Source organism: Neolamprologus multifasciatus, chromosome 20 (genome assembly GCF_963576455.1).
Source record: "Neolamprologus multifasciatus chromosome 20, fNeoMul1.2, whole genome shotgun sequence".
Classification (NCBI taxonomy): Eukaryota; Metazoa; Chordata; class Actinopteri; order Cichliformes; family Cichlidae; genus Neolamprologus; species Neolamprologus multifasciatus.
Genome location: NC_140458.1, coordinates 8,265,093 through 8,278,599, shown reverse-complemented (window position 1 = coordinate 8,278,599; position 13,507 = coordinate 8,265,093). Strand labels below are relative to the sequence as shown.

The 13,507-nt window shown below is 40.8% G+C and overlaps 1 protein-coding gene across 1 annotated transcript; it reads right to left on the bottom strand.

Annotated features, from left to right (window-relative positions):
• Positions 1–3,792: 3,792 nt before the first annotated feature.
• Positions 3,793–6,476, bottom strand: LOC146494333 (trace amine-associated receptor 1-like). Its single transcript, XM_085144551.1, has one exon. The coding sequence runs from the start codon at positions 4,901–4,903 to the stop codon at positions 3,914–3,916; it is 990 nt and encodes a 329-aa protein (XP_085000677.1). The 5' UTR covers positions 4,904–6,476; the 3' UTR covers positions 3,793–3,913.
• Positions 6,477–13,507: the final 7,031 nt, after the last annotated feature.

The following is a 13,507-nucleotide window of genomic DNA, read 5'->3' as shown; positions in this document are numbered from 1 at the left end:
TTTGTTTGCTTAAAAATCTACAGCTTTATACTGTGAATTCCAATGTGCACAACACCAAAAGATGTAGTTTTACTCAAATAATACCGTAAAATCTAAGTTTTTCAGACATTTTCAACATTACAATATTTAATTGTAAAATGTATGCATATTTATTTGTTTTCACAGAAAATATTTATAATTTCAACATTTTATTACAGTAAAAAACAAAGTTTTATCCAGTCTCACAATTAACGGTTATTTAATACAGTAAAAGGAAGTTTTTGGTTTTACGCTCCATTACCGTTGGAATTTGACGGTGTTTTGCTGTATATTTTACTGACTTTTGTTACAGTGTGGCAGTCGGGCTAAGTGCAGTAGATGCCATCATTCATCATAACCCTCAGCTCTCTCAGTTTGCTAAGGACACTAAGTTGGATGACACCATTACTGCCTGGAGAGAGCAAGTCAAGGCTGGTGAGCTTGCTCTCTCACTCACTACATCTTCCCAACCGCTGCCCCAGGACAACACACACTCTCCACCTGTCTCAACACTGCCACGGACTTCCTCTCCCTCCCCACACCAGCCGGGTCCCCGTTCGCCTGCCTTTTTCCTGGCGGCTATGTGGTCAGAGGATGAGGAGGAGGTCTCCTTTTCTCCACCGGTTCCTGTTTCCTCATCCCGAAGGAAACGGCGTTCAGGCCGCCGCCACTCCAGGATGGTTGAGCAAACTCCTCTCGGGGGAGACGGTGACTGTTTATTGTATGCTCCATTTGAGCATTCTGACTCTGGACATTCTGGCATCACACCCACTTCATCTGTTGGTCCCGCTGGGGGTTCTGGAGAACCGCTTCAGCCGCCTGTTCTCGCTGGAGGGTCCAAGGGGCCCGTCCAGCCTCCGCTGGAGGGTCCGAGGGACCGCTTCAGCCTCCTGCTCCCGCTGGAGGGTCCGAGGGGCCCGTCCAGCCTCCTGCTCCCGCTGGAGGGTCCGAGGGGCCCGTCCAGCCTCCTGCTCCCGCTGGAGGGTCCGAGGGGCCCGTCCAGCGACCTGCGTCGCCTGCAGCGCCACCACCTGCGGCTCCCACGCCGTTCCCTGCAGCGCCGCCCTCGCCTGGTCCGGCCTCCGAGTCTTCGCCCTCGCCTGGTCCAGGTTCAGCTTCAGCCTCTGCGTCGCCTGGTCCGGCCTCCGTGTCTTCGCCTTTCGACGTCACCTGGTCCGGCCTCCGTGTCTTCGCCCTCGCCTGGTCCAGGTTCGGCCTCCGTGTCTTCGCCCTCGCCTGGTCCAGGTTCAGCTTCAGCCTCTGCGTCGCCTGGTCCGGCCTCCGTGTCTTCGCCTTCGGCGTCGCCTGGTCCGGCCTCCGTGTCTTCGCCTTCGGCGTCGCCTGGTCCTGCCTCACTCCGTCTATCTTCGTCTGCGCCTGAGGTCCCCATGCCGTCTGGTCCTGTCCGTCCTGTCCGGCCTGCTCGTCCTGTTCGGCCACTTTCCGGGCCGAAGACTGGACATCATTGCCGTTACGGCCGGCCCCCTGATCTACGTCGCCGCCGGTGCCTCCCGCCCGGCCGGCCTCCTGACCTGCTCGGTCGCCGCCGGTGCCTCCCGCCCGGCCGGCCTCCTGACCTGCTCCGGTGCCTCCCGCCCGGCCAGCCTCCTGACCTGCTCCGCGCCGCCGGTGCCTCCCGCCTGCCCGGCCCCCTGAACTGTCCTTTTGGCTCTGGGGCCGCCTGCCTCCGGGCCGCCCCCCTGAACTGCCCAGGTTTGGACTGTTGTGCCGTCAGCCTCCGGGCCGGCCTCCTGTACCTTTTCGAGACTGGTGCCTGGGCCTCTGCGCCTTTCATTGGCTTTTTGTCTGTTTTCTTTTGGACTGTTGCTGGGCCGCAGTGCGGTTGTTTTGGGCTTTTGCTCCCTGTATTTTTTTGTCTCTGGCTCCATGTGTTTGTTTCGTTTCGGTCCCTCCGTCCTGTTCCCCCGCCGCCCACCCTGGTTGGGTTGTTTTTTGTTTCGGGTTGGGCTGTCTGGGAGCCAGCCCTTTAGGGGGGGGATACTGTTAGGATGCCTGGGTCGTTGACCCAGGGGTTTTGAGTTTATTATATTATTTATAATTTCTAGTCTTTGGGTTTTCATTAGAGTCATGTCTTACGGTTTGTCTCTGTGTAATCCTTAGTTGCTGTCTCCCCTGTCTGCTATATCCCCGTGTCCAGTCGGTGTCTGTGTCTGTCCTGGTCCCACATTTCTGTTCCCTCTGTTGTAGTGCCTGCATGTGAGTCTGTGTCTTTTGTTCAGTCTGTGTTATGTGTTTCCTGTTTTACTTTGAAGGTCTCTGTCTTATCTCAGTGTGTTCAGTTTACGCTTCCTTGTCTCGTCAGTTCTGATTTGCCCCAGCTGTGTTTCCCTCCTGTTGTCCATTCCCTGATTGCTCCCTCTATGTATTTAAGCCCTGTGTTTCAGTTTGTCATTGTCGCGATCTACCGTTTATTTAGCTGTGTGTTTTTGTTTTTTTTGTTTTTTTTTTTTTTCTTCTTTCAGTCTGTTCGTGTAAGTTTATTTTTGGATACTCAGTTTTGTTGTTTTTTTTTTTTAGTTTAACATTAAAGCTGTATTTAAGTTCACCTTTGGTTTCCTGAGTCTGCATTTTGGGTCCTTCATGTCACCACCCCGGCGTGCACACAGCCTGCACATAACAATTTGATCTTTATTAGTTATTTTTATTCTAAGTTATTGTAATCAGGCCAGACTGGACTCGGGGACGGAAAAGAAAAACAAGAAGGAAAGTTCAGAAGAAAGTTAACATAAGGAGAGGGAAAGAAAAAGGAGAAAAGAGATCAATCATGTTCATTCCACTTTGCGACAACCTGAAGCGTTCATTTCTTTTACAACAATGTTTTGTTTGGCTGGTATGTTTTTATTTTCTTTATTCCAGAGATTTTCACTTTTCTGGAATAGTTGGCACTAATAAGGATGATTTTCTGTAAAAGAGTATTTATATGACCAATTAATCAGACTCGTAGATGATGTTAGATTAGTTTGATGCTGCCAACACTTTTATTTAACCATGCTGGGAAACACTGGGTTAACTTAGAAAGCTGAGAACCAGCTTTGTGTGACTGTTTATCCAGTTCCCAGTGTTAGGGTCAGTGAGTCCAGATAACGGAAAGATATCTTGGATATGCTGACCTCACTCTGTAGTATGCAGGGCTCTGAGACAGCAGCTCGACTGTACGTTACCCTCATGCTTAATATTCACAATGAAAATATTAGTCTAACATGGTGAAGTCTCTGTGTTTCTAACAAGCTTTGTATAGTTAAACCTAACAGTTACTACATGATGGAAACAACAATGTTATCTGTTTTTATAAAGATTATGCATGAATACACAGGGCACACTGATTATTGATTATTTATTTCCTTCCCCTTAAACATATTCTCAATGTTAGTTTAAATTCAGAATTGGCAACTGAAACAAAGTATGACACATACGAACATCAGGAAATAAAGACCCGATAGATATATTCTCAGTAAATGAAGTCGGTGTTCAACCTGTGAGAGGTGACAGTCAGCGGGGGTTATGACAGTTGTGTACCGGGACCTGCACTTTGCTGGCGGTATAACAGCTTGAGCGCTATTTCAATAATTATTGAAATATTTATTTAATATAATTAATTTAAATTTAAATGAATTAATAAAGTATTTATTAATTCATTCATTTTGTCACTCCTGGCCCTCCATAATGATAAGCGATGACAATATTTGCACAACTATTTGAACAATAAAACAATGTGTTTGTACATGTGTACAAAACGTATTTGCTACTCAGATTATTTCTTTCAGTCGCTATTGAGACATTATGTGTGTGATGCTTCAGGTAGGGTTCAGTGGCTGTTTTATGTTCGTTTTTACTGTAAGATTTGTGAAATTTTAATTAATATGTGTATATTTTATCAAGTCATATTTGTGTTGGCAAAATCCCCTTGGAATATTTTCCCACAAATAATCATTCTGATGGCTGACCTGAACCAGCTATAAAAGAAAGCATAAATAAATGGATTTAGCATTGAATTTGCCAATGTAAGCCAGTTAAGAGTTTCAATTACAGGAACTGGTACAGAATCACTGGTAAATGGTGGGAATGTGATGGAAAGAAAAAAAGGACTCCAGCAAAATATAAAAACTCCCAAAACAATAGCCAGAGTTTTGGTCGCCTTTCTCTCCATGATACTGGCAGTTTGTCCACACTTTGTTGTGTTCTGGATGCGTCTTGCTTGCCTCAAAGCAACAAAGAAAATCTTTAGGTAGATAAAAAGCATCATGGTCACTGGCAGGTAAAATGATAACATGGGTCCAACAGTGCTTTCCATTAGAACATCAATCAAACATGATTCCTCACATTTTTCATTATTAAATCCAGCAATGGTGACACTAATTCCAATTATCCCAGAAACCCCCCAGCTCATCAGGATCATGAACACAACAACACGAGGGCTGATTTTAGTTTGATATGTCAGAGGCTGGCAAACAGCATGGTATCTGTCAATAGAAATACAGCAGAGGTTCAGGATGGAACATGTGCTCAGTGAAATATCAAAGGTCCCTCGCACTTTGCAAAACAAACCCTCATGATAAAGACATGAGCTGAGAGAGAACGCCATGCTGAGAGGAAATGCTATAATCCCAACGAGCAGGTCAGCCACAGCAAGAGAGAGGATGAGATAATTAGTAGGAGTATGGAGCTGTTTGAAGTAAATCACAGAAATTATTACAAGGAGATTTCCACATATTGTTATAACAGACAATAATGCAAGGAATGCATACAAGAATACACATATAATGGAAGGGCTGTTTGTCAGCATGTATTTGGAGTCTTGCATTACATAACAGGGATGTAGATCATTTACAATGTTGGTCATGTTCATACTAACCTTTTGTTCCATAATTAAGCAGCTTAAACCAACAATATGATTTTTTCTGCTGCACTAACCTGAGACTTGACTTGAGGTAGATTGTCCTTCAGTGCAGGTCAACTACTGATTGCTAAGAAGAGCAAGAGTCCAGACAGAGTTTAAAGAGGTTGTCGAAGAGGGAAACAGCATTGAGATTTGGTCAATTACACAAGTTCAAAGGATAACAAACAAAACTGGGAGCATCCAGAATACCCGAAGGACTCAATCAGGAGTCTCTTGTCAGAAAAGGTGACAAAAAATATATGAATGAAAAACAATGTAACGTGTAAACAACGTACTGGAAGGATATAATCATAATTTATTCAAAAGCCATTTTCTCATGCAATTTTCTGGTAATTGTGGTGTTTTGGTACATTTTCTAAATATCAAGGCCATAACACAGGATTCACATTATTTTTCATTTTCATCACAGAACTCACCAATAGATTCAAGCTTTGTAAATAGAAACAGTGCCATCTGCATAGAAACTGTTTATCACTGGATATAGGAAGATCCAGAGCATCATGCTGGTTTTGTAATGACTCTTCTTTGCTAGGGAAGTGAACTTACCCTACTACCTTATCCACCAATTGATCTGAAATTGGTGGATAAGATAGTAGGATAGATAATTGGTGGATAATTCCTTCACTTTAAGGACTCAAAGGTTTTAAGTTTGATTTGTCACCTTCCTTACGTACTATTTTGGTACATGAAGTGCTGAATCCAAACAGACCAACCATTAACTAGGGTTAGGGTTAGGGCACAATTCAGTGTTGCTTAAAGAAATATCTAAATAACTGATCACTAATCAGTGTCAGTGTATTTAGATTTAAAAAATATTTAGATTTAATATCAATTTTATATTATTATAGTAAATATTTCAATTTAACATTCAGTCATAACACTTGAATTCAGGTGTAAATGTAAATTTTAAAATGTAATTGCTAAAGTTAAGACATATATGGGATGGGTGGGGTTGAGTTGATAATAAATCAGTGCTATCCAGTGACCAATAATAAAAGTTGTCATGTTAAATATAACAAGAAACTAACATCTAACCAGATTATTATGTTTGCAAAGATGGGGATTTCTGCAGAGTAATACTTTATCAAAGGCTGTATGAATGAGGAAATGAAACCAAGTCAGTCAGCTGGATCAGCTGTAGCAGGATAGGAGGAGTCAGCGAGAAACTCAGAGTTTGTTGAAGATAACTTGCCAGCATGCAGCTTCACTACTCAGGTGACTGTCTCAGAGATCTAGGTAACCCTCATTGTCGAACAGAAAAACCAGAGTCTCCCCTATCTTTCACTAAGTCTCCTGTTTAAAAAAAAATCTTTTTATTAAATTATTGGTAATCAGGTAACAAAGAAAATAATAAATTTAACAGTTACATACCAAAAACAATCACACTTTTAAAGAGTCGATTGTGCCGTTCGAAATATAGAATTAGGGTAGAGTTAGGGTTACAATTGTCACCTATGATGGCTCAAACCCCAAAAGTTTAAAAAAAAAAAGTCTAAAATTAGATCAAAGTAAAATTCATTAACAAATAAGGAAATTTACTTTTTCATTTATTTGTTGAGGAAAATTACCCACTAGTGAGTGACAAAGGTTTGTAAATCTCTCTATATATATATTTTAAAAAGTTCTCGCCACTCGCCATGCAGGTGGTCTTTATCCTTTAAGCCTGGATCTTCTACCAAAGGCTTGGGAGCTTGAGGGTCCTGCACAGGATCCTTGCTGTTCCTAGGACTGCGCTCTTTGGGACAGAGATCTTGGATGTTGTTCCTGCGATCTTTTGGAGCAACTCGCCCAGCCAGGGGTCACTGTCCCAAGTGCTCTGACTACCAGGGGCCACTGTTGCCCCACTGTTGCCTTCACCCTCCACCACGTTGTTTCATCCTGGATAGTGGTTCTGACACTCACTAGTTCTCAGTCACCTTCCTTAGCATACAATCTCAGGGTACTGGATTTGGGGTAAAAACTTCCATGCACGGTAAAAAGCTTTCTTATTTTGATGATAGTGGCTTCTACCTACTTCTTTGGTCATCTTATTATCTAAGCAGGGTATCTGATAACTGGCAGGACATGGGTGTTAATTGTGTTCTTTCCATTCAGCTGACTCCTCAGGACTTGCTGGACCCTCAGCAGGTATTTGGTGGTTGCAGCTTTCCTAGCAGCCTCTTCATGATTTGCCTTTGTGATTGGATTTGCCTTCCAATAGCACAATGCCCTTTGTTGTGACTACTTTCCTTCTCTTTGATACCATACAATTACACTCCGATATCATTGCTATAAGTGCCCATGTGTCACGATCCTGGGTCTTATGACCCAGTGTTTTGAGTTTTAGTTCTTTTGATGTTTATAGTGTATGTTTAAGCTTATTAGGTTTCCTATGTTCATTTGCTTATTAGTTCCCCCTTGTGTTTTCAACCCCTGTTAAGTCTCCCTTGCCCTTCATGTGTTTCATGTCTGTGTGTCTTATCTTGTCATGTCTGTGTCTCATTATATTTCCTGTTTTATTTTGAAGGGGTCCTGTGTTCCTATGTTCAATGTTTTTAGTGTTACTCTCTCCTTGTGACGTCGTTATGTTCATGTGTGTCAGCTGTTTCTCCATGTGTTCCCACTTCCCTCATTATCCTCCTGTGTGTATTTAGTCCGTGTGCTTTCAGTCATTCTTTGTCAGGTCGTCTGCTCATCCATGTCACAACTTCAGGTATCGATGTCAGTTCGCCATGTTTAAGGTTTTTTTCATGTTTAGTTTTAGTTCACCCAGTTTATGTTATTGTTTAGTTTCACCAATTCCCTTTTGTTTGTACCCTTTTTGCTAGCCTCAATAAACGGCTTGTTTTTTGTTAAATCCATGCCACGTTCAGTTTTTGGTCTGCGTTTGAGTCCTCTTTTGCAAACACATACAGTCTGCCCCAGCCAGACTGTGACACCGTGGTTGTGTATCACTTATTTGATATCTCATTCACTCCTTAATGTCATGAGGTTAGCTTCTAGAATGAAAATTTTTATCAAACAAATTGAATGACAAATAATGATTAAAAAACAAAACAAAACTGCATGACATCTGAAGAAAATATCACAAATTTTAAAAAATGAAGCAAATATGTTTCTGGATCCAGGAGCTACATGCATGCATATTATGAATTTAGCTCCTGACAGCCCTGTTTGGTTTTCTGTTTGTTTTTGGATGCCTCATTTCATGAGCTGTCTAAAAGAATGGTGTACTTTCTAAACATATGTTATCAGCCAATTTGTAAATAACAGATTAGATCGTGTTACAGTATTAGCTAAGGTGAGAGCACAGATTGAGCTCAGATCAAATCACTATAAAGTTAGCCTTGCAGATCTTTATTTATTTTAGCACCACTGGCAAGAGTTTCTAAATGAATCTTACTGACACCAACCATTAGTATGACACTGCAGGCGTGTTTTTGATTTTGATATTCTGTAACAGAGGTGCACAAAGCACTTTGTGAATAGACAAACAGACTGGCCACACAGTAAACACCTGTCAGCCAGTTTGAGATACTGAACAAGGACCATGAGGCACTGTCTGCCTTAACAAGGACAATCAACATAGTTTTTTACACATTCAACAAATGTATCAACCTACATTCGTCTCAGCGAAACCAGACAGACAGGTGTGTGACTCACACAAAGCTATGAAGGAAGTTTCTTTTCTCATGTGGTGCTGTAGTCTGTATGTGAAGGTGTGCTCTTGTATAGTTCCAGAGATTTCTTGATCCATGTTTGAGGTACTGAGTTATAGGTTTTCTTGTAGTTAATCCAGACTACAGTTTGTCAGTTTGATCTGCTCTATCTACTAGTAGCAGGTGTTCTGCCCCTCTGATGTTTCTGTCAATTCCTTTCTGTGCCCGTTTCATGTATTGAGCCATGTGCCTGTTATTCATAGCCACTATGTTGCTTGACAAGAGCTTCCATACTAAGGCAGGTTATTGGCCAGTAGATGGCTGGTAGTTGGATGGGGCCAATGCCTTCTGGTGATCCTTGGGGACCAGGACTGTCTGGCATTCGGTTAGCCACTCTGGATGCGTCTTCTCTATTACCAGCAGGTTCATTTGTGCCACCAGACACTGGTGCCTCTTTAGCTTGTAAGTGCGAATCATGTCAGGGCCTGGTTCTGTCCAACTCTTCATACAATATTGGAGACTCTGTCTTGGATGTCTGCCACTGCGATGGTTATTGGATACTGTTCAGAGAGTTTGCTCTAGTCTGCTCTTAGGTCTACTAGCCACTGAGTAGTGTTGTTATTAGTGGTGTGCGGATCGATATTGAAATATCAATTCTTCCGATACCAGTAATTTTTGTTCTAGAATAGATTCTCATATTAAAATATTGATATTTTAGCACTTTGGGGAAAATTTGTAGTTTTTTATTAACAGGAACACAGTGGAAAGAAACTATATCATTCGGATCGTCTAAATTGGAAGGAACTACTTCCTCTTACGCCTTTCATAGTCATATGCAAAATACAGCTGTATAAATGTGTCGCAGCCCCTGGCCAGTGTTGCCAACTCCTCAGTAAGGAAAATCGCTATTGGCTATCCTAAAAGTCTCTAGAAGTCTCTAAATAGCCTAATTTGCATAATTGGTCATGCTAATGTATTGTAACCCACGTTGTAGGAGAGAAAAAAAGAAGAGACATAAAGTGAGTAAAAAAATGTCCTAAATGCATTTAGAATTGATTTAGAACTACAAATTAAATTTCTTTTAGCGATTATTGTTTTTTTTTTTAATGTCATAATTCCAACCCTACTCCTTTATCTGGGCTTGGACCGGCAAAAGTGACCCGAAATAGGCACTCTGGTGGAGTTACTTTGTGTGTGTGTGTGTGTGTGTGTGTGTTTAAGTAGTTTTAAACCTTGAGATCCACAAAACAACATAACAGTAAAAGAAGAACTGATTGCGTTACAGTCATTGTGGGAGCAGAGGTTTCACTCATGCACGATTCATTTCCAGTTTGGACGCATAGGTGGGAACATTTCCTGCCCTGATAGCAGCTGGGGGAGGACTATCTTCCGCCTGTGAGCGCTTTGGCACTGGCGAGGTGCCCACGGCAGCACCCGCTGCTTGTTGAGAAGAGTGATACACACTTTCACGTCAAAAAGTTGTCATAAATAAGTCTCCAATAACACCAGAAAAAGTCACCAGATTTGATTTCATTTTGTAATTTTGCAAACAGGTTTTAATCAGGTTCGTACAGTTGTTCGGTTCGGGGACCTTAGTTTTACTGCAACTTAGTATAGTATGGTACTGTAAGATGTAGCTGACTTCACTAATGAACTGAATGAAACAAAAAATGTGATAATCACAACCTACAGTTTTGAGATTTTCGTTTTTGTTTTTTTTTTTTCTTGTAATATTACATTTTTGCTTCATTTCTATTTTTTCCTAAAATTATTATAAATAACAGCACTAGTAATATACAACATGATTTAAAATAAATAGTTTAATATCTGATATCGCAAATGCAAACTCATGTGTTAATTATGTCTCAAAAGCCTTCAATTAAAGGTGTGAATATATAGTGTGAGTGTTGCTGGGCCCTGAGTTAATATGTTACCAAACAACAAAACACAAATATATTCTCCTTCCCCAGATCATCTGAGGTGTTCAACATGGGACCTCACTCTTTTCCAGCAATAAGAAAACTAAAAAAAACAAACCAATTAATGACCATTTAACGATCGGAATAAAGTGAGATTATACCCACAGAGTCCAATTAACATGAAAAAAGGAAAACAGACAGGGGAATACATTCTGTGTATTTATAGGAACACACCAGAAGTTCACTTCATCCATTTTATGATGTTAGTTAAACAGATATCTAAACAAATAACTATCAGATGAGTACCACAACTTTGGAACTTTTATAGCACTGGCAATATGTATAATAATACATAATACATAAACATGTACATAAACATACACATAAACTTACCACAAAACTTAAACCATGTTTGGCTCATTGTTTCTTTTCTGCAACAATGGTTCTTGGCAATAAATCTTATACAACTGGAAAGCCCATTTATTTCCCCTTAAATGGTGCCACATTTTTTAAGGAAAATGCATTGCGTGAAGCAGCAGAGTTAAGTATGCGGTTTGGGCCCATGAATGCTTGCCAAATCTTCTCTGCTAATGCCAAATAGCTTATTCTGCTATAGTATCTACTGTTGTCTGGTGTCACCCATTGGATTTGATGAAGTCTGAAGAAACAGGGCATTTCTGGCTTGTAGAATTGTAGCCTCCATTTTGACCTGTATGTGTTTCTACAGTAGAGTCAGTGTTTCACTGTGGTTTTTAAGTCTCTTTAGGTTGATTTTCGTCTCGCTTTGTGTTGTCAGTGGAAAAATCCTATTGTGTTTTGTGTACTGAATATGTTTAAAAAGATCCCAAGATAAACTGAAAAGCTGCTGAGTGCAGGAATCTTTTGGTGGCTATAATTTCATTGTTTGTTTCATATCGACTTACTAATTCAGCAAAACCAAAACAGGTGTGTTTAACCTGTCTGCTGAATTGTGGACATGATTTTTTTTTTTTATTTCATTTGAAATAGAAACAGAAAATGAAAAAAAAAAAGAAGCGGAAGAAGGCACCATATACAGAAAGCACTTGACCAGACCCCCTTATACCAAGGCCAGTGCACTAATTTGGAATAAAGATATTCTTTCTTCTTGACATACTTTAATGAAGTGGTAGATTTTGGGCAAAATATAAAAATATAAATTGCATACCTCTGCCAAATAACAAGATTCTAGAAATATTTAATACACCACGTGTTGTCTCCACTGAGGATCTTTGTCTGCTGTAGTTATGGCTCAAAAAATTTCTTTAGAAATGCTTTTTACCAATGAACAATAAAATATGAAATTTTTCATCAAAAAAATTTAATGACAAATAATGATAAAAAAAAAAAAAAACCTGCATGACATCCTAAGAAAATATCACAAACTAATAAAATAAAGCAGATATGTTTCTGGACCCAGGAGCTAAATTCATGCGTATTATGAGAGAAATTTTCAGCTTTGGCACCCCTGTTTGGTTTTCTGTTTGTAAACACCTGTCAGCCAATTTGAGGTACTGAACAAAGACCACGAAGCACTGTCTGCGTGAACAAGGACAATCATCAACACATTGAAGTTTATCAAGTGTATGATCTACTTTTCTCTCAAAGAAACCAGACAGACAGGTTTGTGACTCAGAAAAAGCAATCAAGGAAGTTGTTTTCTCATTTGATGCTGTAGTCTGTATGTGAAGGTGTGCTGCAAAATGACAAAATGACAAGAGGCTTTAGAGACGGCAACAACGGCAAAAGGTAATCAACTTAATGTAGAATTTCCATTACTCAGTGTCTTTTATATTGTATTATTATTCCTCATATCTTCAGACCAATTTTAAAGAAGTATCCTAGAATGTTTACTGACATATCTAATATCTAGCTATTTTGCTAGATTTTGCTAGCTACTGCTGTTCCTAAAACAAACAAATAATTAACTTTGCAAGCAAACAGCAATAAATTAAATATTTTGAATGTTTGCCATTCAAAATGTTATGTTACGTCTGTGTCATTTCTCTAACTTAGCGAAATTCTACTCCCACTGTGCTGCTAAAGTCAAAAGTGAGTGTTTAAATTCTTTGATATGGGCAACACGGGCGGTTGCCTCCCAGTCAACACACATATGTGGGGCCCAAATAGGGAGCAGCAGGGCTAATATTTGGGGCCCACTTGGGAAACCCAACTGGGGTCCAGCTAATTTTGTCCTCAGTTTCCATGGTGGCTCCAAATGTGTTTTCCTAGATGGGTTTATGCTGGGTCCCAGATAAGCCCCAAATCAGGCCTAGCCAACAAATGAGTATGGGGCCCAGATGGGTAGAAGCGGGTCTGATGGTTGGGGCCCACTTGGGTTATCCACCTGGCACCCAGCTACTTTTGTCCTCAGTTTCCATGATGGCCCCAAATGTGTTTTCCCAGATGGGTTAATGATGGGTCCCAAATCAGCCCCAGACAACAAATGAGTATGGGGCCCAGATGGATAGAAGCAGGTCTGATACTTGGGGCCCACTTGGGTTACCAACCTGGGACCCAGCTATTTTTGTCTTCAGTTTCCATGGTGGCCCCAAGTGTGTTTGTCCAGATGGAATTTTGGATAATGAAAGTAAGCTATAATTTAAATCACCTGTACAACAAAGCCAGTTTATCTTTTTTTTCCCTACAGTTTATAGAAAAAACAAATGCAGCAAACCACAGCTTCTCACTCATTCACCAATCCATTGGTCCTGAAAGAAATAAAATAAAATAAAAAATTAGTGCATTTTCACAAACAAAATCAGATTTGCGATAGGATTGGAGGTTGTGCTGTTCAAGTTGTTTGACCTCCTACATTGAACTCTTTGAAGACCATGAGTATTCATGGAAACAGAAAAGCTATTTACAAAAGGATTTACCAAGTAGGCACTCAAAAATACACACATGAGGTGATCAGGGGAAGTGGAGACACATGAGGACACAGCTGACTAGAATGAAACATAATGACATTAGAGGGAAGAGTCAGACTAAACACA

What these genes read in the sequence shown, in the direction of transcription:
- LOC146494333 (XM_085144551.1), bottom strand. Translation starts at nt 4,903, where the DNA reads ATGGAACAAAAGGTTAGTATGAACATGACCAACATTGTAAATGATCTA.